This window comes from Zeus faber, assembly GCF_960531495.2.
Source record: "Zeus faber genome assembly, chromosome: 18".
In the NCBI taxonomy this organism is placed as follows: domain Eukaryota; kingdom Metazoa; phylum Chordata; class Actinopteri; order Zeiformes; family Zeidae; genus Zeus; species Zeus faber.
This window is the reverse complement of record NC_137210.1, coordinates 29,390,865-29,417,145: the sequence shown is the minus strand read 5'-3', so window position 1 is coordinate 29,417,145 and position 26,281 is coordinate 29,390,865. Positions and strand designations below refer to the sequence as shown.

The 26,281-nt window shown below is 42.6% G+C and overlaps 2 protein-coding genes across 3 annotated transcripts; one reads left to right on the top strand and one right to left on the bottom strand.

The window, feature by feature from the left end:
- Window positions 1-858: 858 nt before the first annotated feature.
- Window positions 859-17,805, bottom strand: itm2bb (integral membrane protein 2Bb). Of its 2 annotated transcripts, none has more exons than XM_080019237.1 (7): window positions 17,607-17,805; window positions 4,146-4,277; window positions 3,395-3,463; window positions 3,173-3,316; window positions 2,433-2,543; window positions 2,182-2,332; window positions 859-1,792 (listed from the first exon to the last, which is right to left on the bottom strand). In XM_080019237.1, the coding sequence occupies exons 1-7, from the start codon at window positions 17,685-17,687 to the stop codon at window positions 1,704-1,706; spliced, it is 777 nt and encodes a 258-aa protein (XP_079875363.1). In that variant the 5' UTR covers window positions 17,688-17,805; the 3' UTR covers window positions 859-1,703. The 2 variants fall into 2 exon arrangements, with proteins under 2 accessions (XP_079875363.1, XP_079875364.1); XM_080019238.1 differs by having other exon boundaries at window positions 3,173-3,310.
- Window positions 17,806-20,290: 2,485 nt separating this feature from the next.
- med4 (mediator complex subunit 4) lies at window positions 20,291-26,021 on the top strand (the record flags this gene model as incomplete). The annotated part of the gene is made up of 7 exons (XM_080019239.1): window positions 20,291-20,355; window positions 21,512-21,578; window positions 22,738-22,908; window positions 23,331-23,388; window positions 23,855-23,941; window positions 24,560-24,691; window positions 25,644-26,021. 7 exons carry the CDS (start codon window positions 20,291-20,293, stop codon window positions 25,814-25,816), a joined length of 753 nt encoding a protein of 250 aa, XP_079875365.1. The 3' UTR covers window positions 25,817-26,021.
- Window positions 26,022-26,281: the final 260 nt, after the last annotated feature.

Below are 26,281 nucleotides of genomic sequence, written 5' to 3'. Positions count from 1 at the left end.
GGTGTGACTGGTTTGAAGCGTCGGGGCAATCCCAGCCCGATATAAGAGGACATGAAACCACCGCACGTCCAAGATGTCAACCTCTCACCATGAAATCATCCGTCAGAAATATCCCTGCGCTGCTGACGGGAAGATATTTGTATTAAAATAACAACATGGACGAGCAGCCGCCACCTGCTCAGAAACCAGAGAGTGCAAAGACGTTTTAACACACACACACACACACAGTATTTTTGCACATGAAGCAGCAGGACCAGTGAACCGTCTTCCACCCTGAAAGCTGCCGCTGGATGTGGTCAATTAAATTAAATGACATCATCGCTGATGGTGTTAAAATATTTTCAAGCAGATCATTGCAGTGAGAATTAGTGTCCAATAAAAATACAAAGTCGAGATAAAACATTTAGATAAAAATTTATTTCAATCATGAAATAAAAACAAATTTTCAAATGAACTAATTATACCCAATTGCTGTTATTACCAAAATTTTATTTTTTGCATATTAGATTGTTTCGATATTACTCTTTGTGATGTGACTATCCATCCGATACCATTACAGTTGAAATCCATCAATCTTTAATCCCATATTTGATGTTTGTTAATCCGTCATAAGAATCAGCCGTTCAGTATATTCGTGTTCAGTGTGAGCTGGTCTTTGTCTCTTTCCGTTGCCTTTTAAAGTGTCAAGGAAAAGTTTGAAAGAGTCTTCAAACTGAAACACAAGGTGACGATGTGGATCCAGTACTTTTTAAATGTGGATACTAACATGTGTACATTATCTAGGACTTTATAACGTAATATTTGGTGGAACGGGGACTTTTACTTTCTCAGCAGAACAAAAGACAAATTGACACAAAATCCTCAAACGAGATTCCCAAAGAATTTAATGCCACGTTGGTCTGGTCTTATCTTCAGAGATTATTTATACAAATTAGTACAATAAATGAATCTTGAAATGGAGTTGTTAAAAAAAAATAAAGATACATTCAAGAAAACAGAAAAAGTACAATTAGGATTATTGAAGTACGCGTGTTCTGACGTTTCTTTTTTTTGGAAAAGAAAATCACAGAAGGCTGTTAATTATTAATTAGGTATAACAATGACGTATTTACATGTTTGTGAAGGAGAAATGTTATAAATGTCATCTTGTATAGAAATAAAGAACTATGCAATAATACGGAGACGGTAAAAGCACCTCCAGTAATAACTGACGGACGCATTCCCTCATGTCACCACACGCAGCCGGGGTGGGGGAGCCACGCCCCCTTTAACACCCTTCTCTGTTTCATCACAATCAGCAAAATGTATTAGAAGCTATCGCAGAGAATTCCAAAATAAAGCCTCAAAAACCAAACCACCTCTATCACAGAAAAACATCTCTCCTGGACTTTAAAGAAGAAAAAAAAAAATTGAAGAAAGGCCCAAACTGATTCCTAGTTCAACACAGATCAAATGCTTTGCTTACATTTTGATTAGTTCCTCATTATTTCAATTTAAGCTCTTAAGCAATGAGTAAGGCTGGCTTTTATTTTGAAAGCGACGTATCACCTTTCTCATTCTTACCCCGTTTTACACACACACACACACACACACACACACACACACACACACACACACACACACACACACACACACACACACACACACACACACACACACACACACACACACACACACACACACAGCAGGCGGCCATCTTGGGTCTAGGGCTCGCAGATCAGCGTCTCCACGACGACGTTGCTCTCAAAGTGACGGATCTTGTGGCAGTTGAGCGCCTCGCGCTTCTGCATCCCTGTAACCAATCACAGCGCAGGGGTTACACTTCCTGTGGGCGGAGCTACCTGGAGACAATCAGGCAATATGGCCGACGGTAGAAGAAGACGAGTTCCTGACGAGTCAAACAAACACACAAACACACACAAAAAAACACACAAACACACACACAAACAAACAAACAAACAGCTGTTTTTGGGGCAGTGCCTCTGGACTCATGTCAAACATTTCTTCGCTTTGAACAAATCGTCTCTAACGAGTCTTGCGTCACTGACGTGGAAGCGTTTTAACCTGCGGTTCAGCTCACAGCCACCGGGTGGTGCTGCAGAAAACCCCCGTCTGGAGGGTGGATGAAGAAAGTCTCCCTAGACACAGTCTAGAAGGGTTACCGCGGTAACGGCGTCCTACCCAGGATGCGGTCGCGGCGCTGCAGACGGTAGGTGTCCTTGCCCTGACACAGGCTGTGGATGAAGTATCCCAGCTGCTCCACGTGCTGCAGCTGCTCCGTCACCACCATCTCCTCGTGGATCAGGTAGGACTGGGGCAGGTAGGTCCCCATCTGAGTCCAAAACAACACGGGGGCGGAGTCAGTCACTGCAGGAAACAGAACCTCTGAATGACTTTTACTTCAACCATCTCCATCAGTGTGAATGTTTGACCCTGATGTTGTCCAGCAGCTGCACCAGGTCGGTGGGAAGCATGACGACGGAGGTGTTGAGAGGGATGACGTAGCACTTATTCAGACTGAGATCCAGGTAGGCAGTCAGCCTCTGTGAGAGAGACAGACAGAGAGACAGACAGACAGATAATAAAAACAGTAACAACTCAATCTGACCCTTCACTATTATGTGACTCTTCATTGTAGTTTCTGTGTAGAGTCACCAGATGGTGCCACTAGCTGGCGTTAGCATTAGCATGTAGGTGGAGCGATATGAGGAACATGAAACCAGGAGGAGAAGTGGTTGCCCGTGGTAACGATCATTATTAACAGATCAGCGGTTGTAATTCCGAAATAACTGAGTCCTGGTGGCGGCCAATCAGGATCGAGGAGCCAGAGCAGAGGGATGATGACACAGCTGTCAGTTCTTCAAAGATGTATCATTGTAAACGCTCGGTGTGGTGTGGGGGAGGGTGTGGTTTAAGCAGCCACACCTGTCTCAGTCTAGGTGATTGGGTCCAGGATCAGGGTGGCTGTACTCCTGTTGCTCGTTAGAGCAATCAATGAGCAACAGGTAAAACCTCCGTCCCCACTCACTCAGGAGAGGAGCCTTGTCATGACATGTGTCCACCTGCTCCGGGCTTGTTCCACCAAGCCCACTCTACAATAAACTGTTGTTTTCTCGTGTGTCACTTGAAACCCCCACGCTTGGTTTTTGGGCAGCTCCGCCCGGATCCTCACCCGGTGGAAGTCGTGCACGATGTCGGCCGGGTCGCTGTCCTGGAACTCGGGGACGGGGACGTTGATCAGCGCCACCTGCTCACGCTCCAGGATCCGAATGCTCTCCTCCAACTTGCGGAGCTGGAAATGGGACGGGAGCTGCACCTACACCCCCATCAAGTCATCAATACATCAATACATCAATCAATACATCAATACATCAAGCAATCAATGCAGACACACCTCTTCCTCCTCTCGGATAATGTAGTCTTCCTCACGATACTTCACTCCACAGACAAACACCCTCCCCTCCTGCGGGGAGACAGGTGGAAGGAGACAGGTGGAGGAGAGGTGGAGGAACAGTGTTCATGGTTGTTCATGGTTGATGCAGACTGACATTTGAACATGTTTTTCTCATTATAAATAAAAGCACAAGGGACATTGCATCTCTATAAATACTGTTTTACTGCATTATTCCCTTTTTATTTTGTTACTTTACTCTGTTTATTTTTCCCCCAAAAAATACAGGCTTTTATCAATTGGAATATATATATATATATATATATATATTGATAAAAGCCTGTATCTGAATCTTCAAGCCTTAAAAATGACTAAAAAAGGACTGAATCCAAGCTTTAATTGAAGCTAACCTCATGCTAATGAATACATGCAACATAAACAAACAAACAAACATAAACAAAGGCATTTGGAGAATCCAACAGTTCATTATGTGGCGTTTAAACTTTTGTGCAGTAATATATGTGCAATAACAAAGTAAAAACTGGGACAACCTTGTAAATATAGTTATTTATAATCATAATTTATAACCATACATGTAAGTTATCCTGTGCATGATGGCACATCCCATAATCAGTACCACACATTCAAAGCAAACACCAACCCGGTGAAATAAAGTCATTGTGACTGTTGTGATATCAGACCTGGATCTCTGACACCTCAGTGCGCTGTGCTTGCCTGCAGTACTTTAACTCACCTCCACGATGTAGTAGCGGTAGAGGTAGGCTCCGCCCACCACCACCCCCGACAGCATGAGCGCCAGGCCCAGGCACATGCACCAGCACCAGGCCCGGGACGGCTGGCGCAGCGGCACCCCCACCTCTGGGTCCTAGCGGGGAGGGGGGGAGGACGGTGAGTCCACATGGTCCAAACAGTCGGCCATCTTGGATGAACTTTACGCACCGATAAGGATTCTCAAAGCTTCACTTTGGACAAAATCAAATATCACAACATTTCTAGACAAACAGCTTGATATTGATCATTTGACGATGACTAACGGTGCTTTTATCAGATATTTACACACAACAAATATTACAAAACCAATGATTAGTAATTTTGGATATTATGAGGCACTGACTTGATCAGCTACAACCGTCTGTGAACCACCACCTCAGAAAGATGGAGTCAAACCCAGTCAAACATGATGATATGACACTGACATGTCGCCAACAAACAGTTATGACATCAATTGAGTTGATAATCACTTCTCCTCCATTACACACATCTAACACGCTTCTGTAGCACTAAACTGCAGAAAGTTAAGTCCCTTTTCTTTTATATCAATATTATAATATTGTATATATTATAATATAATATTCACATTCACATGCCACTTTAATTCACATGCCACTTTAAATGCACATATCTGTATATACAAAGGCATATTCCTTCTACCTATTCCATTTTATTTCAATTTATTTTTATTGTATTTTATTCTATATATTTTTAATCTTATTCTATAAGTATTCCACTTACTGTATTACGTTTTAGGAGTCAGTCGGTCTATTAGAAAGGAATTTTTTACTTTTTATTTATTTTTATTTTTTTTCCTAGGACTTCTTGTGTGCTATCACTGGGTGCGTTGCATTACATTTCACTGCATATATGTATGGAAGTATGTATATGTATGTGACAAATAAAAAATCCTTAATCTTGAATCTTGAATAATATTATTATCATTCTAATTTCCTCTACTTCACTAAGTTTATATTGATTGTAACCTTGACGATGACGTCATGGAATAGGATCGGGCCAAAAACAAAGCCAGAATGTGCGTCCTATGGGCGGCACGGTGCAGGCCGGCGCCGGCAGGGGGAGCAGGCCGAAGCCGCCGCCGCCCGTCTGCCTTTTCAACGGTAAAAAAAAAAACAAAAAACCCCGGAAAGCAGCAACATTCCTGCTGCAGGAGCGGAGAGGAGGAGTCTGCTGGAGCCAACAAGACAACAGACAGGATCACTCACTTCTGCTGCTCCGCCTTCATCCTCCTGCAAACAAACACAGGCGGCGGGAGAGAGAGAGGCCGAGCAGAGAGCTTGTGTGTAAACATTCATCTGCTTTGTTTGGCAGATGAACCAGGCTCCATCCACGTCCACTCATCACAGGATGGAGAGAGAGGCAGAAAGAGGGGGGCGCCGTCACAGCGAGGGGAGATCAGTGCACTCTGAGCGCTGGTGACCTCCAGGGCTCCGTCTTTGGGCCTCTACTGTTCTTACTGTCAACACAACGGATTTGGGGTAAAAACAATATTCACACAAGTCACAAAAGCAGAGCCGGCCCTGGACAGACCTATTGGTTAGATTGTGAAATATAACCCCACCCACTTTTTATTTATTTATATTTTAAATCGCAGGCTTTGCGATTTGAAAATTGTGTTCTATGACATAAGTATCGTTCAGCCCCAAGACACACACACTGTATATATAAAGAGATTGTATTATTTGCACTTAAAACTATGTAAGGATGGAACTATTTTCTTCTCCTTCATATGAATGTGTAGCTTGAAACAACACACAAATCCTCACTGCAGAGTACTGTAGTAGTAGTAGTAGTAGTAGTAGTAGTAGACCAACAGGTGGTCAGAAGGAAAGCAGCTGGTTTGGTTGAACAGTAAGACTGGATCAGAGAGGTTCAGATAAGCTGGGTTTTACTGTCAATGTAGACGGGAAAAGAAAAAAACAACAAGGAAAAACAAGCAGAGGCACCGGGGCTTAGGAGCAGCCAAACTGCTCCAGGTCCTGAACTCCATCCAGAGCACGAGGACATGACGGAGCAGGCCTGGGCACGACGATCCTTCCTGGATCCCCTTCATGTCGCCCGACAACGGCTTCTCAGCTCTGGAAAATCCCCTTTTGACTCCAGGTCTGGAGTTTTAAAAACAGCTCCGGTTCAGCCTTCTTTGTTTTAACCGACCAAATCCTTCATCGCTGCTACATCCCATGGCCCAGTTTGTGTTTGCAGTATGAACATAACGAACATTAAAATAGGGATGTCAACAATTAGTCAACTATCGATTAGTTACTAATTAGAATTTAATGGATTAACGTTCTGTCTTATCGACAACAACTGAACGATCTGTGGTCGATCTGTGGTCTTGTTATATCAACAGGAGTGTTTTGGGCACAGGGCGTTTAGAGAAAAAATATAATATAATACCCAGTGGAGCAGGAAGTAGCAGCAAAATGAAACAAGCAACATGTTGCTATGGTGACCCTATATATAAGAATTGTAGTAATGTTTAGTAATTGTGTTCGCGTCTCATTGTCCACATCTGCACCAGACTTGATCTTCTACGTAACATCCGGTTCATTGTGTCAAGGAGGACGGCAAAAAAACTCCAAATATTTAACTCGCACAAAGACGGGTCATAAATATTCCTGTATTGCGAACTGGCTCAGCGAGTCCTTCCTTGAACTTCTCAATTTTCCAATGAAATGAGGATCCCCTGTACGTTTCTCAAATTTCACAAGCAGAATAAAAACAGAAATGAGGAACGGGCCTCAACTGCCAAGGGTTTTTTTTTTGTCAGATACTTAAGAAAAGCTGCTTGATTTTCTGCATTTAATGACACACGGAGGCAGCCGACATATCCTTCATTGGGTTTGAATGACAGAAAACCATCAGTTTGAGTCTCTATGGTCCAGTAAAAGTCATTGATCTGAACAGATGGGAGCGTTTTGGGGCTCGGACCGGGTTAACTGGTGGTGGTGTGGCCGTAGCTTTCAGAAGTTTCATCTGGGCTGCTGTAGCATCACAGACACAGAAGACTGTGGATCAGTGCCTTTGTTATTGTCGTTTGAGACACTGTTTAACCAGACACAGACAAATGCTCCAAACTTAGTTAAAGGCAGTAGGAGGAGTTTCCCAACAAATGCCACTAGCATGACACCATCAGAGATAATACAGACAACTACAAGACCATGATCCCAACTGGTCCAAATGGTTGTGACTGGGTCGCATTCCCACTGGTTGGACACTGCATTTGTAGGTAATGGAGCTGGGAACTCTTGTTTTGTTTCTAAAATGATCATCAATGGGGTTTGAGAGGCTGGTTTTGAACTGTGCGTGTTGCCGTGTGTCCAACACCTGGTGGTTGTTGTGTTGTGTAAAGCTGTGAAAAGATTCAGTTTTTCTACGGGATTTCTGGCTAACCCTGTAGAGGCCACAGCAAGACACCCAAACCTGCACAACAGATGAAGCGGTGAAGTGGTGACGTCACTGTCTTGAAATGGACACAATTTGACCTTGGAAATAGGTTTTTATTACAAGTGTAGGCAGATTTGATCAGCAATTAAACCAGGGAGTAGCATGGGAGTAAGTCACTAGGAAGGGAATAAAAATAACATTTAAAGGATTTTCTGACTTTCTGGTCTAATTTTATCATCATTATCATGACTTCAAAATAATGGCTCAATGTTAAAACTTTTATTAAATATGTCAGAAAACAAAGGCTTCAGACAAACCTCAGATTCAACGCATGTTCATTGTTTGAGTCAATTAAAAAAAAAAAGAGGTAAGGTCAGATATCCCCGTCCAGGTAAGGTCAGAGAGGCCTGGCCAGGTAAGGTCAGAGAGGCCTGGCCAGGTAGTATCAGGGAAGCCTGGCCAGGTAGTATCAGGGAGGCCTGGCCAGGTAGTATCATAGAAGCCTGGTCAGGTAGTATCAGGGAGGCCTGGTCAGGTAGTATCAGGGAGGCCTGGCCAGGTAGTATCATAGAAGCCTGGTCAGGTAGTATCAGGGAGGCCTGGTCAGGTAGTATCAGGGAGGCCTGGCCAGGTAGTATCATAGAAGCCTGGTCAGGTAGTATCAGGGAGGCCTGGTCAGGTAGTATCAGGGAGGCCTGGCCAGGTAGTCCCGTCCCGGTAGTGTCAGGTTGTCCTTTCCAATCAACTGAGGTCGGAAGGGGACTCCCCCCAAAGGGTTTATTTGTGTTCCCTTGCTCGAGTGGGGGTTCAGACGAGGGGATGCAATTGATTTCTATGTGAAGCTTGTGAAGCTTGTGAAGCCTTTTGAGAGTGATCTGTGATTAAGGGCGATTATAAATAAACGTGACGTGACTTGAGGTTGGGTTTATTGCTGGCTCTGAGGTTTTACAGTTCCGCAAGCTCCTATTTGTACCTGCTCCCTCTGAACGCAGGTGAAGGGTTGGAAAACAGCAGGAGCGGCTGCTTCTCTAAATGGAAAACAGACTGTGCCTACAGCTGACAAGCCCATGTTTAAAATAAAAGGCATTGTGAAAGTTACAGTCTGGATAGTTTACTCAAGACACTAGACTCCAGGGACCTTGTCCCAATAATCACTATCACCTTCAGGAAATACACAATGTTTTCACTTTATATACTTTCAAACATTTCAAATTGTTAACACTGTAACAAGCCTCTGGTAAGATTAAAATATTCCAATGTTATTCTAAGTTGAACCCGACGGCACATTCCTCCAGGACCAAATGAGAAGCTAGTTCTGGCCTTCTTTCTATAGTTAAACCGTTTCCAAATTTTTAAACTTTAAGAATCTGAAATATTGAATTGAAACTCACCAAATAACAAATCAGAAAGAATGTTAATGCGTATCAAATGGAAGCTGGTCTTCCCCACAATGCCTTGCTGTTAAGGCAGTATTCAGTTTAGATCATGTAATCACATTTGGTATTTTGTTTTTCCCCTTTCCTAAAGTGGCATAAATAAAGGTTTTTTTTTTTCTAGTCGCTGGTCATCCTGCTGAGCTCACCTTTTCAGAATCTGTTTATAATATAACTGTGCTGCTGGTATTTCCTCTCATTGTTTCATTTACTCAGACTGGTGAACCAGTTGCTTCCTTCCAAGGAGGGCCAGGCCCAACATGAGCGGTTCGTCATCTGTCAGTGAAATCATGTCACGAAATTATACAGAAACAGTCATATTCAAAAGGGAGGGAGCTATGAAAAAGCATTTGTTAGAACTACTGTAGTTTTGCTTCTCATGTCATGTGATAAACCTCAAAATGTATTTTGAATACATGAGCAGTAGGGTGTAATACATTGCTTAAGACTCCCGATGAGTGTCATAACAATCCATTCTTCCGTAATCTCTAAGCACCACATCATTTATTTTTCATCTGTAAACTTCTTCAAAGACTACACTTACTAATGGTTTTGGATCAGTGCCTATGCTTCATTGCATTATAAGTTAGCGAACATGTTGCTACGGTTGCAAAATAAAGGAAAATTAGATTGATTTATTTCCCTTCAAAGCTCGGCTGGGAGTGCTGTGTGTGCCGATCCACCTGGTGGGGGTAACATCTCCGTCACCGTGGAGACTAATCAGTATCAGTGTTGGTATTCAGTTGCGGTGTGAAATGCAATCCTCGGCTGTGAATCCGACACGCCGCCATTTTGAGGTTTGGTTTCTGAGGAAGCTCAAACCACCAGAATAATGTCAATGTACTTTCAAACTAAACTACTCTTTTTTTTTTGAGGAGAACACTCTGTACTTTCCAGTTGTTCCAGTCGTACTACCAGTAGTTTTAATTGTAGTGGAATATATCACTACTATGGGAGTACATGTCTCCAATACTCTCTCCACCCCTGTTAGAATGGTGTGGTTGGAGGGTGTATGGAAGGTGGATGGAGGGCATACGGGCAGTGGTTGTAGGGTGCATGGGCAGTGGGTGGAGGGTGTATGGACGAGTATGGGGAAGGGTTGGAGGATGTTAGAGGGTGTATGGAAGGTGGTTGGAGGGTGTACGGAGGGTGCATGGGCAGTGGTCGGAGGGTGCTTGGGCAGTTGGCGGAGTGTGCTTGGGCAGTTGGCGGAGGGTGCTTGGGCAGTTGGCGGAGGGTGCTTGGGCAGTGGTTGCAAGGTGTATGGGAAGTGGTTGGAGGGTGTATGGGCGGTGAGCAGAGCTTGTATGGGCAGTTAGCAGAGGGTGTATGGGCAGTGGTTGGAGGGTGTATGGGCGGTGAGCAGAGGGTATATGGGCGGTTGTTGGAGGGTGGTTAGAGGTTGCAGGTTGCCCTCTGGGTGGGCCAGCCCCTCTAATCCTCCTCCTTGTAGGATTTTAGCCTCCGGCGCCCCCTGGGACGGCAGCTAAAGCCCCCGGCTGAGTCTGGGTACTAGCGATTAGCTCCTAATCCACTGGAAGCCCCCCACATGTCTCAGGAGGCATCACACAACACACTGATCAGAGCCAATCAGAGGCTGCGTTACAGCCTGAAAAGTCTCCTTCAGGCAGCGGAGAAACATGAACTAAATATGTATTAATGACTTAGTCCACAAGTTGATTTACTGGAACCAGAAGCTGTACTAGGGCCAGATAAAAAAAAAAATTAATCAATACTCCAATATGATTCAATTTTATTGTTTAAATTCCTGAATCCATGTGAAAATAGTAATATCAATACCTTGTTTGGAAGTTATGCAACCGTTTTCTGGTCAAATTAAATACCACCTGTTATTCGCTCCCCCTGCTGTGCTGTCCTATATTTTGTTCTGGTTAAGTTCGTTTTTGGTTAGTTTTAGTTTTCCTGTGTGTCTCTCCTGCTTATGATCTCCAGCACTGTAAGGGACTTCACTTATTCTTGTTTTGACTGAGACATGTTAAATCTAAAGGTTTTTTTTTTTAAAGCTTTTTAGGTTGAGACCTGATACAGATGCACTGTGACAGGTTCAGTCAATGAAACAGTGACTAAATATCATATTGATGTTACTACTCTTTTGAAATTGAAGTAGCTCAGAGCCCTCAGGAGTCGGTCTGAAGCAACGGGAATCTTTATCTTCATCCCCTGGGCCAGTTTAACTTTAAGCATCCCTCGATTTCCTCTAATTAATCAGCTTATTACATTGATACACCCAAGGACAGCGCTGCCCAGCTGGACAACACCTCCAGTCAGAGCCGGACTTCCATACAAGCCTTTGCTTAAAGGAAAATTCTGGTATTTTTAACCTCAGCCTTATTTTTCGGTCATTGAGAGTCGACCCAAGTGATGAGAGGAATTTGGGAAGTACACTTGACACTGGTCCTGTCCCCTCGAGATCCCTTCACATGCTCTCATGTCCCCGCTTGGGCCCAGAGTCAGAGCTTGATGATCATGCTTAGCGGTCTCATGCCTTTTCTATAAATGTCCCGTCTTCAGCCAGACACGGTTAAGCCCGGTCTTAACTGGAGGGTTTAACCTCTGAACACGGGGGCGGACAGATGACAACCAGAAGACAGCGCCCAGAAGAGGACACCAAAGTCGACAGGTTGTCTGTACTTAAGTAGATTTTATTTCAGAGACTTTGGGCTTTTACTCAACTTCATTTCAAAGTAAATATCTATGTTATAGTCCACTCATCACCTATTAACATTTAAATCAGGATTTATATGTATATACAAAGTATATCATATACTATTTTATTGTAAATTGTGATAAGGATCTAGGATGAGTCTGTTATATCAGGACACCGGATGGGAATGGGTATCGTTAGGATTTTATTGATACCTATCGATACTCTTATTGATACTACTCTCCAGAATTTGATGCAAAAAATAAATCTCTCGGATCTCGGATTGTCTCGCTGACATATCCACATGGATGAAGGATTATCATCTTCAACTAAATCTGGCGAAAACGGAACTGCTGGTCTTCCCGGCCAAACAAGGTATTTATCACAACATTTATATTAAAATCGACTCTCTATCTCTTGTTCCTACCAAGGCTGCAAGGAATCTTGGTGTCATTATTGATGACCAACTGACATTCTCGCACCATGTTGCCGCCGTCTCCCGGTCCTGCCTCTTCGCACTACTCAACATCCGAAAAGTCAGGCCGTACCTGACCCAATATGCCACTCAACTGCTGGTACAAAGCTTGGTGATGTCCCGTCTCGACTACTGCAACGCCCTCTTAACAGGCTTGCCGGCCTGTGCGGTGAAGCCACTTCAGATGATACAGAATGCGGCGGCGCGACTGGTGTTCAACCAGCCAAAGAGGGCACATGTCACTCCGCTGCTCATCGAGCTCCACTGGTTACCTGTAGCCGCTTGGTTACCTGTAGCCGCTCGCATCAAGTTCAAGTCTCTTATGCTGGCCTACAGAGTGATTGTTGGGAATGCTCCGCCTACTTAAATGCTCTTGTAAGAGCACATGTTGCCCCCCGGATGCTGCGCTCGTCAAATGAGCGTCGCCTGGCTCTGCCGGCCATACAGCCACGGCAATCCAGGTTATTCTCATTTGTAGTTCCACGTTGGTGGAACGAGCTGCCAAAAATGACCAGAGCGGGGACCTCCCTCTCTGTCTTTAAGAAGCACCTGAAGACCCAGCTCTTCAGTGAGTACCTCCTGTCCTAACCTACAATTACTTAGCACCACCTTGCAGTATTTATTGTTACACCAATGTTGTTGTTACACTAATCTCTGTCGCAATGTAGCTGAATGTTATTCTCCCTTGTAAGTCGCTTTGGATAAAAGCGTCTGATAAATGACTAAATGTAAATGTAAATGTAAATAAAGACTTGGCATGAAATGATGTAAAAATATTTTAAAAAGTAATTATATGATAGAAATAACACGTTCAATTGATAACTTGCACTGTGTTGTTTATATAAGTCTGTGACAGGTCGACAGGGTTCTGGTTTGAACCAATGGCGAGTGAGAACGTAAAGTGCGCGTCACCGGCCGTCCCGCCTCCTGCCTCCACCGTCTAAGTGCTTTATCTACCACTTCAAGTGGTAGATAGAAAAAATTGCATGACGGCACCATTCATGAATTATTACAACATTTGCCGTCTGCAACCATGTTGCCACGGCGCAACATTCATAAGGTGAGGAATATAAATGTTCAGACTGCTCAGGGGATGCCTTTTCAAAGTATTTTAACAGTCAAAAGTTGAATATGTATATCTATCGCATTTTTCTGCTTATTTTGAGTATTCTCTGCAGATGCCGGTGTGTGTGTTGTAACGTTAGATCAAGGAATCTTCCACAGAAGATTTGCAGCTAGATTTTCAAGTAGAATTTGCAGCGAAGCTTCAGTCAAACGATTCGTAACTTTAGAATCGGGCCATCGACCGGTTCATGGTATGTTGAGATGGATCCAGGGGCCTGTCTCACACCTCTTCCAGCTGTTAGAACAGCACCGTTTGTCTGACCAGTCAGGAACAGGTACCGGTTAAGTAGAAATGTCAATGTGGTACTTTCACTTTCACAAGACACATTTTGTGTCAGGGTATTTGTACTTTAATTGAAGTAAAAGGACTTGAGCACTTGTCAGAGTTCCCGTTAGAAAGAATTGGTGCCGGTCAACATGTCCTTGAAGATTTCAATGTCCCGGACCAATGGGAGAGGTTCCGGTCAAATATTTTTTTTTTTTAATGAGCCTAAAAACAATTGATAGGTAGGCTATGTAGAGAACGAAATGATGAAGGCATGTCGATTTATAATATTTTATGGAATATTCTAAATAAGTTTACTTGAAATCAAGTAATTTCCATTTGTGAATAAGTAGCAAGTTCAGCCGCTTTAATTAGAATTTCACTTGAACTAAATAAATATGTAAGTAGGTCTAAATGAAAGTTTGTGGTGTCTCCGTCTTGGTCGGGACTTCTCGTCTTCACATTTTTCACCACAATAGATAAATACCGTCTGCTTTGGGTTGAACTTTAATATCCCAACAAAAACACCAAACTATAGATGTGTGTGTGATACATCATCTTCCTGCTTCTCCTCCATGTTTTGGACGCTGCGCTCCGTCTCCGCTCCACGTGTACGAGCGCAACCTGTGGGCGGGGCTTATTTCTATATCAACAAACGTGATTGGTCGGAGGTGAAAGGTCAGCGTTAGATCGTCTAAACCGATTGGCTTTCCGTTGTCATTTGCCGAACGCGGAAATGAACAGATCTGCAGATTTTTTTTATTGAAATGATCGAGTCTATTTTATTTCGATATCGAGGATAAAAATATGGTGTCAATTATCGTTATGGTTTTATCTCCCAGCACTAATTCTAATTGTACTTCCCGGGAATTATTTTCACCGGACACATGGACATATGTCCGGAACGATTTAAATATGTGGGACTTCCAACGGATTCTCCCGGTCAAAAACGGGCCATTACCGGGTAAGGGAAACCCTGGTACTTCTTCCTCAGCTGTCTAATTTTAGTCTGCTTGTAAACTTTAGCTTTGCTTAAACCAAGCTACGCTTGTATTTAAAATCTTAAGATCTAAATTACTGCCCCATTAGCAAACAAAGTGTAGTTATTGGATATTTTGGCTACAGCGCCCAGTCCTGTTAGAGACCTCCTCTGATGCTACTCATGATCTCGACATGCTACAGCTCCGTTAATTGGAGCAGATGGAAACACTTAGTGCTTAGCTTAGCACCCCCATCAGAAGTGCAGAACGAGCAGTCGTCAGAACCAGGGCGGTAAGCCCCGAATTAAGAGAAGGAGAGAGTCTCCCCGTCCAGGGAGCGAACAAGAGGAATGAGAGGATGGAGGGAGGATGACTACATCATAGCAGAAGACTGATGGAGATAGAATGACATGAGACTAAGTCTGATGAGAATCCATCTACGTGCATCTTCATTTTCCAGCCTCCAATCAAACGCAACTTTGACTCAAACAGCGTCACAACTGAACAACAAGCAATGTGAAGGTTCCTCTTAACGGAAAAACAACAATCTCACAGTGTTATGAGCCAACGTGCTCCTTCCTCTTTCATTTGTCAAACAGGAAGCTCAAATATAATACCGTTTTGGCGTCTCACATTCCAAATGCATGACTTGGACTCCACAAGAAGAGATAAACGGGGCTTCAAACATGTGAACCTAAGCTCTGGTCTTACTTGGCTTTTACAACTTATTTTATTTTACTGGCGAACAGGGTAACTCACGGCAATAAAACAATTATGAGGTGATCCATCTATCCACACACACACACACACACACACACACACACACACACACACACACACACACACACACACACACACACACACACACACACACACACACACACACACACACACACACGATAAGCAGACACCTTCACTTCTGTAGCTTCAGACTAAGTATAAATAACACGCTTAGAATTTGACAAATTTTAGTTTTTTTGTTTTTTTTTGATAAACGCCAGCGCTGATACATGAAAATAAACGAAATGTTTTTATTTTAGGTTTTGTTTCCGATAACACCAGTAACTGCAGCAACCCTTGCAACAAGTTGGAGTACTATATGATTTTATCTGGGGACCAAGCTTGTGATTTGATTATTTATTATCTGGGTTGAGTGTATCTGGTTTTATTATTTTAAACCACTGTCTTTTTATGAGGGGTCCAGTCCGCAGGGTTGGAGTGTTGTTTGAACAGGTATGTCACAAACACCTTGTGGTTTAAGTTAAAAAGCCGACCAAATTAGACCGATATCAGAGGCACGGTCCAATGCATTTCACGCTGAAATATGTCCAACCCGACTATAAGTATCTGGAACACAACAATAACATAAGCTACAAACACGGTTGAGGTGTCGTTTAAACCGCTACGTCACAAGGATCTCGTGGATTAAGTTTCATAAATGACTTTGCCAGATTCATGAAAAATAAGAAAATCATTAATCCACAAAAACTCTTGACCACATCAAGTCGAATCCACTGCAATGTGTGACTGGGTGATACGTTCAAGATCCAGCGAGGTTTCGGAAAAATAGAAGCTGTGCAATGGTAATTACTCACAGAAATACCACAACGTTTTTTCTATGTCATGGAAACCTAATACTGAAAATGTTATCCAGGCGGAGAGGTTACCACTAAAATTACATAAATTCAACTACTATCGTAATCTCCGTAAATACATAAACCTCTGTAAATACACAAATCTGTGTAAAAATGTAAACCTACGTAACTACGTCATCATTGACGCCCACGAGACCCAACATCACGTCCGTCACTGGGACTGCACATGTACTTACACACAACAAGGTCAGTTGTAACAATGACAAAGTTTGGTTTAAGGTCAAAAATAACCTTGTTTTAAAGAAACTTCATGAATAAACAGTTTCTTACAGATAAACGTGGCAGATTTAAATGAAAAGACAAAGAGTTCAGTTTTGACAAGTTCTTCCATAATGATTCTCATGAGAAATTCATGTTAAAGTTCCACAAATGTTGTCTGCATTATAATGTAGACAAGTCATCAATTAAACGAAATTTTAAAATTTTAGGTTATTAACAGAAAAAATACAATGGCGTACTAATTACAACTAAGATGTATTTATTATATTTATATAATAAAATATATTTATTATTAGTTATCTCGTTATTACAAAGCTTTTATTTATTATTGTTCCAGATGCCAAAAAATAGCAGAGAATCGAAGACAATAAAAACATTGTCCAAAAATCCAGTCGTTAAGGTCAGTCACAATATTGTAAATAAAGTACTATGGAAGTAACTCCACCATGTTTGATTGTAGTAATGTACGTTTACTAGTCAATTGTGATGCACTTGACAGAAACCAGAAAACTAAGGCCTACGTAAAAAGGAATGAACTGGAAACTCCCAAACTGAATAACTGCAGGTTGCTAGAATGATTAACGCTCCCTGCAGCTCCCCCTCGTCATGTACAACTGTCTCACGCTCACCAAGCGAAAGCGCCTTTATGTGCGAGCGTGTGACGTATGATCTACGCATGCGCATTGTCGACGTCGTTGGCGAACGTGTTTTGTGACGCAGGAGCCAAAGACAAAAAGTTGATTTTACCTTTTAAAAAGGACGTCACGCAAACGTAAAACGAACATTTCCGTTTCATTTAAGGTTGTTTTGTATATTTCCAAACGTTTCTGTTGTTTTTTCTTACTATGTTGTTATTACCACTTTAAACTTTTCTGGCAAACAGTGAGGGTCAAACAAAAACAAAAACAAAAACAACAACAAACACCACCACCACCACCACCACCACCAGGTGCCATGGGGTTATTTAGGCGGAGAACCATAAGAAAAAATTAAAATATTAAAACGACGCAGTCCCTCCGAGGGGCCGCGGACCTCCGCTTGGGAAGCCCCGTCGTGTCGTCGCGTTGACCCGTAAACAGCGAGTCGGACCCCGAACGGAGCCGAGCCGAGCCGAGCAGGTCAACCCGGGTCGAGGGAAACACCGGCGGCGTGACAACTTCCCCGAGCGGCACGGAGCTTCAGCCATGTTGGAACCCACCTTCTCCCCGGGAAGCAGGCTCTCCGCGTCCTTCTTCACCTCCTTCTGCGCCAGGGCAGAGCTGAACGACACCTTCACCATCCCGACGGAGGGAAAGAACAACTTTTATCCGACAAATGAGACCGAAAAGCGGGAAGACGAGCGGCGGAGTCCTCGTTCCAACTGCAGAACCTTCTGCTCCTGCTTCCTCTGCTTCTTCCTTCCCAGGAAGCACCGCCCAGCGGGGCCACGCCCACTTGTTTTATTACAATAATAAAAAACACAGTTAACTAAATAAGTACAGTTCAATTCAACATGCACCCAAAACAACGTAGTCGAAGTTAAACAACTGACTGATAACTTTTAAATTGTTAAAAATAATAATAAAGCAGAACAAAAGATAGAAGCCAAATATATATATATATATATATATATATATATATATATATATATATATATATATATATATATATATATATATATACACACAACTACTGAACTGTGTGATGTAGTAGATTTGGCAAGGAAAAATAAGTCACAAAACAAATAAAATATATAAGGATTATTACAGAGAAGAATCTTTGATCGTCACACAACACATGCATTCATGAAAACACACACACACTTGGGTGGTGCTGGTGAAGCAGTTTCTCTGCTTTTAACCATCCTGGCTTGTCCTTCCTCCGGGGGGCAGCCAGGAGCAGTGGGCAGCGTTCAATCTGGTTCCATAATATATTTATGTCCATCTCTGGTCAGATGGTGATGTGCATGTTTTGGGTGGGGGTCCTTACTGATGTTAGATGGAGGAAACCCCATGTTTTGGGTGGGGGTCCTTACTGATGGTAGATGGAGGAAACCCCATGTGAGCACGGGGAGAAGATGCAAACTCCACACAGAAAGGACCTCATTGGGAGATAACCCACCAGAGCACAGTGCCAACAGCGCCCCAAGCGGGAATCGAACCCAAGACTTTCTTGCTGTGAGGTAGCAGTGCAATGCACTGTGCCACCGTCATAAATAACAATTAAATATATAACTATATATACATACACATACTTTCATACGTATACATACTTTCATGCATATAAATACTTTCATACATATACATACTTTCATACGTATACATACTTTCATACATATTTGCAGTGAAATGTCTTTGCAACGCACCTGGAGATTATGCACAATAGTGACTAAAGCAAACATAATATCTAATCTAATTCCTACCTAGCAACTCACTGAAACTAACTGATTCCTAAAACGTAAAGCAGTTAGTGAATAGAATAATATCAATAAAATCAAATCAAATAAGACTCAAAAAGGTCATACAATGTGGGGGTACAAAATAAGAGGGAATCGGGTTATATATATGGGATAGACTATTTGTATTTACAGATATGTGCAGTAAAGTGCATGTGAATAAAGTGAGTATGGAGAAAAAGAAACAGAAAAGAAACAGTCTTTAATTGTCACACGACACTCCACAACACATGCTTGCACACACACACACATGCACATGCTTGATGGTGGCCGGTGAAATGGCTCCTCTGCTTTTGACCCAAAAGCACCGTGCCACCGAGATATACAGTACAGTATACAACAGTACGACACAGCAACACCGAACAGAACAGAAATACATACCTGGATATAAACCTCCTTGTTTAGAAGAAGAAGAAAGAAGAAACAGTCTTTAATTGTCACACGACACTCCACAACACATGCTTGCACACACACACATGCACATGCTTGATGGTGGCCGGTGAAATGGCTCCTCTGCATTGAACCATCCTGGCTTGTCCTTCCTCCGGGGGCACAGCCAGGAGCAGTGGGCAGCGTACGTGGACGCGCCCGGGGACCAGGTGATAAGTGTCCATCGCTGGTCAGACCATGATGGTGCATGTTTTTGGTGGAGGTCCTTACTGACGTGAGGTGGAGGAAACCCCATGTGAGCACGGGGAGAACATGCAAACTCCACACAGAAAGGCTCCTATTTGGGAGATAACCCACCAGAGCACGGTGCCAACAGCGCCCCAGGCGGGAATCAAACCGAAGACCTTCTTGCTGTGAGGCAGCAGTGCAATGCACTGCGCCACCGTGCCAACACGAATGAAAATATGAAATATGAAAATATACTTGGCCTAATAAACACATTCGAATTCGGATTCTATATACACATATACATAAATAAACAGAAATAAATGAAAATCAAACTATATTCTATCTACTAGAGCAGTGTTTCTCAAATGGGGGTACTCGTACCCCTAGGGGTACTTTGGAGTACTACAGGGGGTACTCAGAGCGAGAGAGAGAGAGAGAGAGAGAGAGAGAGAGAGAGAGAGAAAAGGAACTACTAAAAAATAGATATTTTATTTTTCTGTTTTTTTTGCCCTGATGCCAGTGAAGAGGGAACTCACCTGGAGAACACCTGAGAGGCTGCACTACTAAACAAGGTTTGTACCACTGTACCAGACCACTACTATCTTCTATCTAGAAAGTTGGTAATGTAAGAGATATATTTAGCTTGTTTTACTTAAGTAAAAGCACAGAACCACTGACCATTTAATTTTTGTTGACATGATCTGTATGATTGTTGCTGCAAGATTTTACCTGAAAATAAACGCGCAGTTCACCCTCCCGCCATGAGCGGGCGCTGGCCATAACTCGGTGTGTTACTTCCGGACATGCGCAGAAGCGACTTCGCCACAGCGATGGCGGACAGACCCACTAGGGAGCGGCTGCTGTCCGCTCTGGACGATCTGGAGGTCCTAGCACGGTAAATGATCACAAATAGTCATGGAAATAACCAGAGTTTCAACTAACAAACTGTTATGGATTGTTTTTATTAATGTGGTTTAAGTTAAGTGACTCTAACCCGCGTCTATTGAATCTTAATCAGCCCAGTGCCCTGTATGGGACCAGCTGGTTGCCAGTTTGGGAAGACTTTATGCGTAATCAGAGTTGAATACGACCTCATCTGCCACATTTCTAACAGATAATATTATGTTTCTGTTGTATAGACAGACAGACAGACAGACAGACCGATGCTTTATTCAATCCGGAGGGAAATTGCGGTGTTGGAACATCTTACATAATAGACAATAAAGAATAAAGCATCAGGAATAGAAAATAAACAAACAACAATTCGAAGTGTAAAGGCTGGCTGGCTGGCTGGCTGGCTGGCTGTGTCTATATTATATATATTATATATATTATTCTCAGTTTGCAAGCGTTGCACAATGTACATAATACACATAGTTTATGTGGTTGGTTGTTGGTATATTTTAAATCCTGTATATAGATTTTTTTTCATTTTATCGTACTCCTACTTTTTATTTTTTTTCCTATTCTTATTTTTAGTTTCTTTTTATTTCTTTATTTTTATAAAATTAATATTTATTTTAACATTTTTTTTGTAGTATTCTACCCTGCACAGTCCCTGGGGTTTAAAAACATTTCACTACACGGTGTACACGGTGCAACATGTGACAAATGCATCCTTTGAATCTTTGAATGTTTGTCTACACAGGGTTTTAAAAGAGTTTACATTGCATTTAGTAGACGCTTTTATCCAAAGCGACTTACAATTATTCAAACAGCGAAGGACGCAGCCATCAGGAGCAATGAGGGGTTAAGTGTCTTGCTCAAGGACACTACAGCATGCTAGCAGGAGGAGCCTGGGATCCAACCAGCAACCTTTAGATTACTAGGCCACCAGCTCTACCGCCTGAGCTACCATCCCCATCACGAATGTAGATTAACAAGATATGCAATGATATAATAGGAAGTAACAGTGATCATATCATCAATAAACAAAAGGTTATGGATGTATGCTTTTAACAAAATTATAATATAAAAACATTTTACATTGTATGATTTGACTACAACTGTATTGTCTCGTACACTTTCTAATCATGTTGTTGCTTCTTCAGTGAGTTGATAGAGATGTTGGCATTGTCAAGGAGCCAGAAATTACCACAGGCAGGGGAGGACACGCAGGTGAGGAGCTGCCCTGCAGCCAATGTTATAGTATTATCTGTATTTAGGAGGATTTGAATGTATATTTAATACAAAACAGACAGTTAATTCTATTATAGAATTATAGAACCAGAATCCCCTAGTGGCGCCGCCCCTAGTGGCGCCGCCCCTAGTGGCGCCGCCCCTAGTGGCGCCGCCCCTAGTGGCGCCGCCCCTAGTGGCGGCGCCCTGCGTGAGCACCCTGTGCCCATTACACACATTTTAGTATTTTTAGAGCTTATAGAGTTTATTGTGCGTAATCACCGGGTGTCATGACATTTCAATGTATTTGTATGAACGTATGTATGTGACAAATAACCTCTTGCATCATATTGTTAATTTGTAGGTTTATTTTTATTGTTTATTGTTAGGTTCATTTGCATTATTTATAATTTTTAGATTGATTGTGTACAGGTACTCCTCACTTAATCAGTTTCGTTCCTAGAACCAGGTCGTTAATCTAATTGGTCTATAAGCGAGGACCCATGTATTTCATGGTAAGGGGGTGGTATATGTTGTGTATATAGTGTATATATAGTGTAGATAGTATATATAGTGTAAATGGTATACGTTTATAGTGTACATAGTGTATATATAGTGTAAATAGTATATAAAGCGTATATAATATATACAGTGTGTGTGTGTGTGTGTGTGTGTGTGTGTGTGTGTATATATATATATATATATATATATATATATATATATATATATATATATATATATATATATATATATATATATATATAGTGTATATAGTATATAAAGGGTGATGCGTGATGAGATGCTTGACACTGAGACGCTGCTGTATTGTACACAGTGTAGAACACAGACCGGTTAGAGAGCTGCTCCTCAGTCCCAAGGCTGGTTAAACAGGTTGTTAAGTGAAGAGTACCTGTATTACCAAATGTTGATTGTTCATTGTTTAAGTGCAGGTTTATTTTGCAGTTTATTGCTAATTTTGAGGGTTATTGCATAGGTTTACTGCATATTGCATTTTCCTTTTTCAGTTTTTATCCTCATTACTTAATTATCTATCCATCCATCCATCCAGTTAGTATATAGGTAGCTCTCTTTATCGTGCATGTCTCTAAATGTTAAAACCGCCATGGCTTCCTTATGTGTGTGTGCGTGCACGTGGCAGGTGCTGGACCTGCTGGTGCAGCGGGACAGGGAGTTCCAGGAGCTGATGGTGGTGGCGGTAGAGCAGGGGAAGGTGCAGCAGGAGATGCAGCAGCTGGAGAAGGAGGTGGAGAAGAGGGACAGCGACATCCAGCAGCTGCAGAAGCAGCTGAAGGAGGCGGAGCACACCCTGGTGGGTGCACCACACAGGACTTGGGCACGGGAGGCTGGGGGAGGCCGGGGGAGGTGGGGCAGGGTTCTCACTCCTTTTCTTCCTGATATGTCAAAATAAGGTCAAATTCTTAACAATGTTCAGATCCTTTCTGGGTTCTTTTGGTTTTCTTTCCTGGTTCCTTGTCGCGAGGCCTGGGACCATTTGAAGCCAATGTTTCCTAAAAGTGTCCTTTGAAATATAACTGAATATAATCTACGAGTGTTTGTCCTAAAAACCATGAAATTACACCCAATTCAGACGAAAAGGACGGCTGGCCGCTGACAACTACACGAAAAACATCAAGTGTGTTTGGACTGAGTCCAGTTGAAGCAGGAGTGTTTTGGGATCTGGGTGGTTGCCTTCCTATTTCCTCCTTTTCATGAAACACATTTGTTTTTCAGGCCACTGCTGTGTACCAGGCCAAAGAGAAGCTCAAATCCATCGACAAAGCCCGTAAAGGTACAGCCATTTGAAGCACTAGACTTAAGTTATTATTATTTAAATGATTGGACACATTTCACACGTCGTCTGTTGCCATGACGTCAAACAACAAACATCACACACCACACTCTGCAGCTCCTGAGTGTCTCAACGTTAAAAGACCTCAAATTAGAATGAATGAGGCGTACATTTTTTTTACTAATTGCAGTCTTAATTGATTGTTCATTTCTTAATAACATGAATCATATTTAATCCATGTTGTACCTGTGTCAAAGAAGTTAAAACTGATGAGAAGTTAAAGTACTAAAAAGTAAAACATTCAAATTTAGTCTCCACAGACACTGACGTCTTTCATGTGACTCTTGGTGTCTGGTTCTGATTTCACCAGCGCACGCACACACACACACACACACACGCGCACACACACACACGCGCGCACACACACACTTGCGCGCGCAGTGCAGTGAACTGTGTGTGTTTGTAGGCAGCATTTCCTCGGAGGAGCTCATCAAGTACGCTCACAGGATCAGCGCCAGCAACGCCGTGTGCGCTCCGCTCAACTGGGTCCCAGGTGAGGGGAGGAGACAGATTCAGGTTGGACACATGGATCACATTGTACAGAGTTCAAATGTATTTTTTCTTTATATCTATATACTTTTATATTTGTTATATGTTTTTATATTAGATTTATATTCAACCATTTTTTGATATTTTTATTTATGTTATATATATATATTTAACATTTTTATCACGTTATTCTTATTGAAATTCAGAATCTCTTTTCCAACACAGTAAGCAGACATAGATATGGATAGAGGTAGAGAGATAGAGGTAAAGTAGATATATACAGTCGATAGAGGTACAGTAGATAGAGGCACAGTAGATAGGTTGGTAGAGGTACAATAGATAGATACAGTAGATAGAGGTACAGTATTTACATTAATATATTGCAATTTTTAAAATTTCTATTTGTATTCCATTGCTTTATTATTTTTGCTGTCTGTCTATCTCTCTCTGTCTGTCTGTCTGTCTGTCTGTCCATCCATCTCTCTCCCTCCAGATATAACCTTTTAGTTTAGTGTATCCTGTCCATAGAAAACATTCTGTGTATATTTGTATATTTGTCAGTTTTGCGTCTGTTCTCTTATTCATTGTAATAATAAAACCTGTCTTCCTGTTCCTGTCGCAGGCGACCCCCGGCGCCCGTACCCCACCGACCTGGAGATGCGCAGTGGGCTGCTGGGCCACATGGCCAACCTGCCCAGCAACGGGGTGAACGGACACCTGCCGGGCGACGCCCTGGCGGCCGGAAGGTTGCCAGGTACAGTGGGAAACATGTCACTGAGACGTCAAACGCCTGCTGCTCTCCTCACATTCTACAATCACATGTTTCTGCCCAAAATGAAGGACAACTTCCATTTTCCATTTTCCTTCCATTTCCATCAGTTGGGTTCAGGTCAAATAACGGACGACCTGAATTTCAATGTTGCAGTGTTCACGATCAGTAGATGCTCTTCTGAAAATAGTAAACACTGTTGTGAGTTTCCTCTCATTCATCAGTTGAATGATCAGGACCAGCCTGCTGACGGCTGCTCATCAACTCAAATGTCAAATATTCCGGCTGAGGTTCGTCACGTTACGCTGTACTTGGTTCCACTTCAAAGATTTGCTTTAATTTGCAAAACCTACATCTTTACGTCTCCTCAAGGCATAACAGAAGAATTAAGAATACATTTTTAATTTGAGGAAAATCTAAAAAAATAATATCATATTTATAAGACGACCATGACCCTACCAAATTCACGGCCTTGAAACCTGTGTCAACTGACCTCTGTCATCATTGATGCCGTGAAATCTGCCTTCAGAGTAACTGACAATTTGCCAAATAAAAAAAAAACGGTGTGGAGTGGCGCCGACTTTACGCTTTGCGTTTCCGTGACGACGGAGCTGGAATCAAGTCCTTAAAACGACGACGACAGACCGGCGGCGTGTGTCTGCATCGTGCGACAGCGAGAGCAGAGTGAAGGAGGCGTGGTCTCCTCCCCGCACCCATCTGGCGCTTTTTGGGAAAATGTAAATGAAGTTGTTGTAAAACTGAGTCTTTGAACACGTTGGCGTCGCCCCGTTGTCTTGGAAGCTTCATTTCATCATCGTCCTGAAAGGATTTTTCTTTTAAATGTCTGTGAAATCTGTTGTTTTTGAGGATCTCGGTGAAATTGAGCAGCATTCGCCCTGAATTTGGTGGAACTCTGACTGTGCCACCCTCTGTGCAGACGTGCTGACCCCTCAGTACCCCTGGCAGTCCTCCGACGTCTCTGTGGGCCTCCTGCCGCCGCACCATGCCAACGACTTCGGCCTGGAGCCGCCAGGACACAACAAGGAGAACGAGGACGACGTGGAGGCCATGTCCACAGACTCGTCCAGCAGCAGCAGCGACTCAGACTGAGCGTGCATGTGTGCGTGTGCCTGTGTGTCCATTTTACTGCTTTTCTCAACGCCCAGAATGAGGATTTGTTGTGACCTAACGTCTCACGTCTCGTTCTTCTGTCCCTGGTCAGAATCCAGCCTCCAACCTTCGCTGGTTGTGTTTTCTTTCCCTCTCCGTGTAAATAGACGTGTACATACTCAGCCCTGTAAATAAACATTTTTGGAATATGCCTGCCGTTGTGATATTTTGTGTGGAAATGAAATGAAGGCTGGTTGTATTGAATTGTATCTCAAATGCCTAAACATTAAAAAGACCTTTCACTCGACCTCAACGAAGCACCCAAGCGGTTTTAAAAGAGTTTTACAAGCCACTGATGTCAAATGAGTGATTTTATCACATGACGTCACCAATAGTCTCATCGTGTTGACGCTTATGAAGCCCCAGATGAGCATCAAATAATGACATTTTATATCTTGTTACGTC

What these genes read in the sequence shown, in the direction of transcription:
- itm2bb (XM_080019237.1), bottom strand. Translation starts at nt 17,687, where the DNA reads ATGGTGAAGGTGTCGTTCAGCTCTGCCCTGGCGCAGAAGGAGGTGAAG. An exon ending in GCCTGCTTCCCGGGGAGAAG is followed by an intron (nt 4,278 to 17,606) that starts GTGGGTTCCAAC and finishes CCTCCCCGCTAG; the next exon opens with GACCCAGAGGTGGGGGTGCC. An exon ending in GCGCCGCGACCGCATCCTGG is followed by an intron (nt 1,793 to 2,181) that starts GTAGGACGCCGT and finishes GATTGGTTACAG; the next exon opens with GGATGCAGAAGCGCGAGGCG.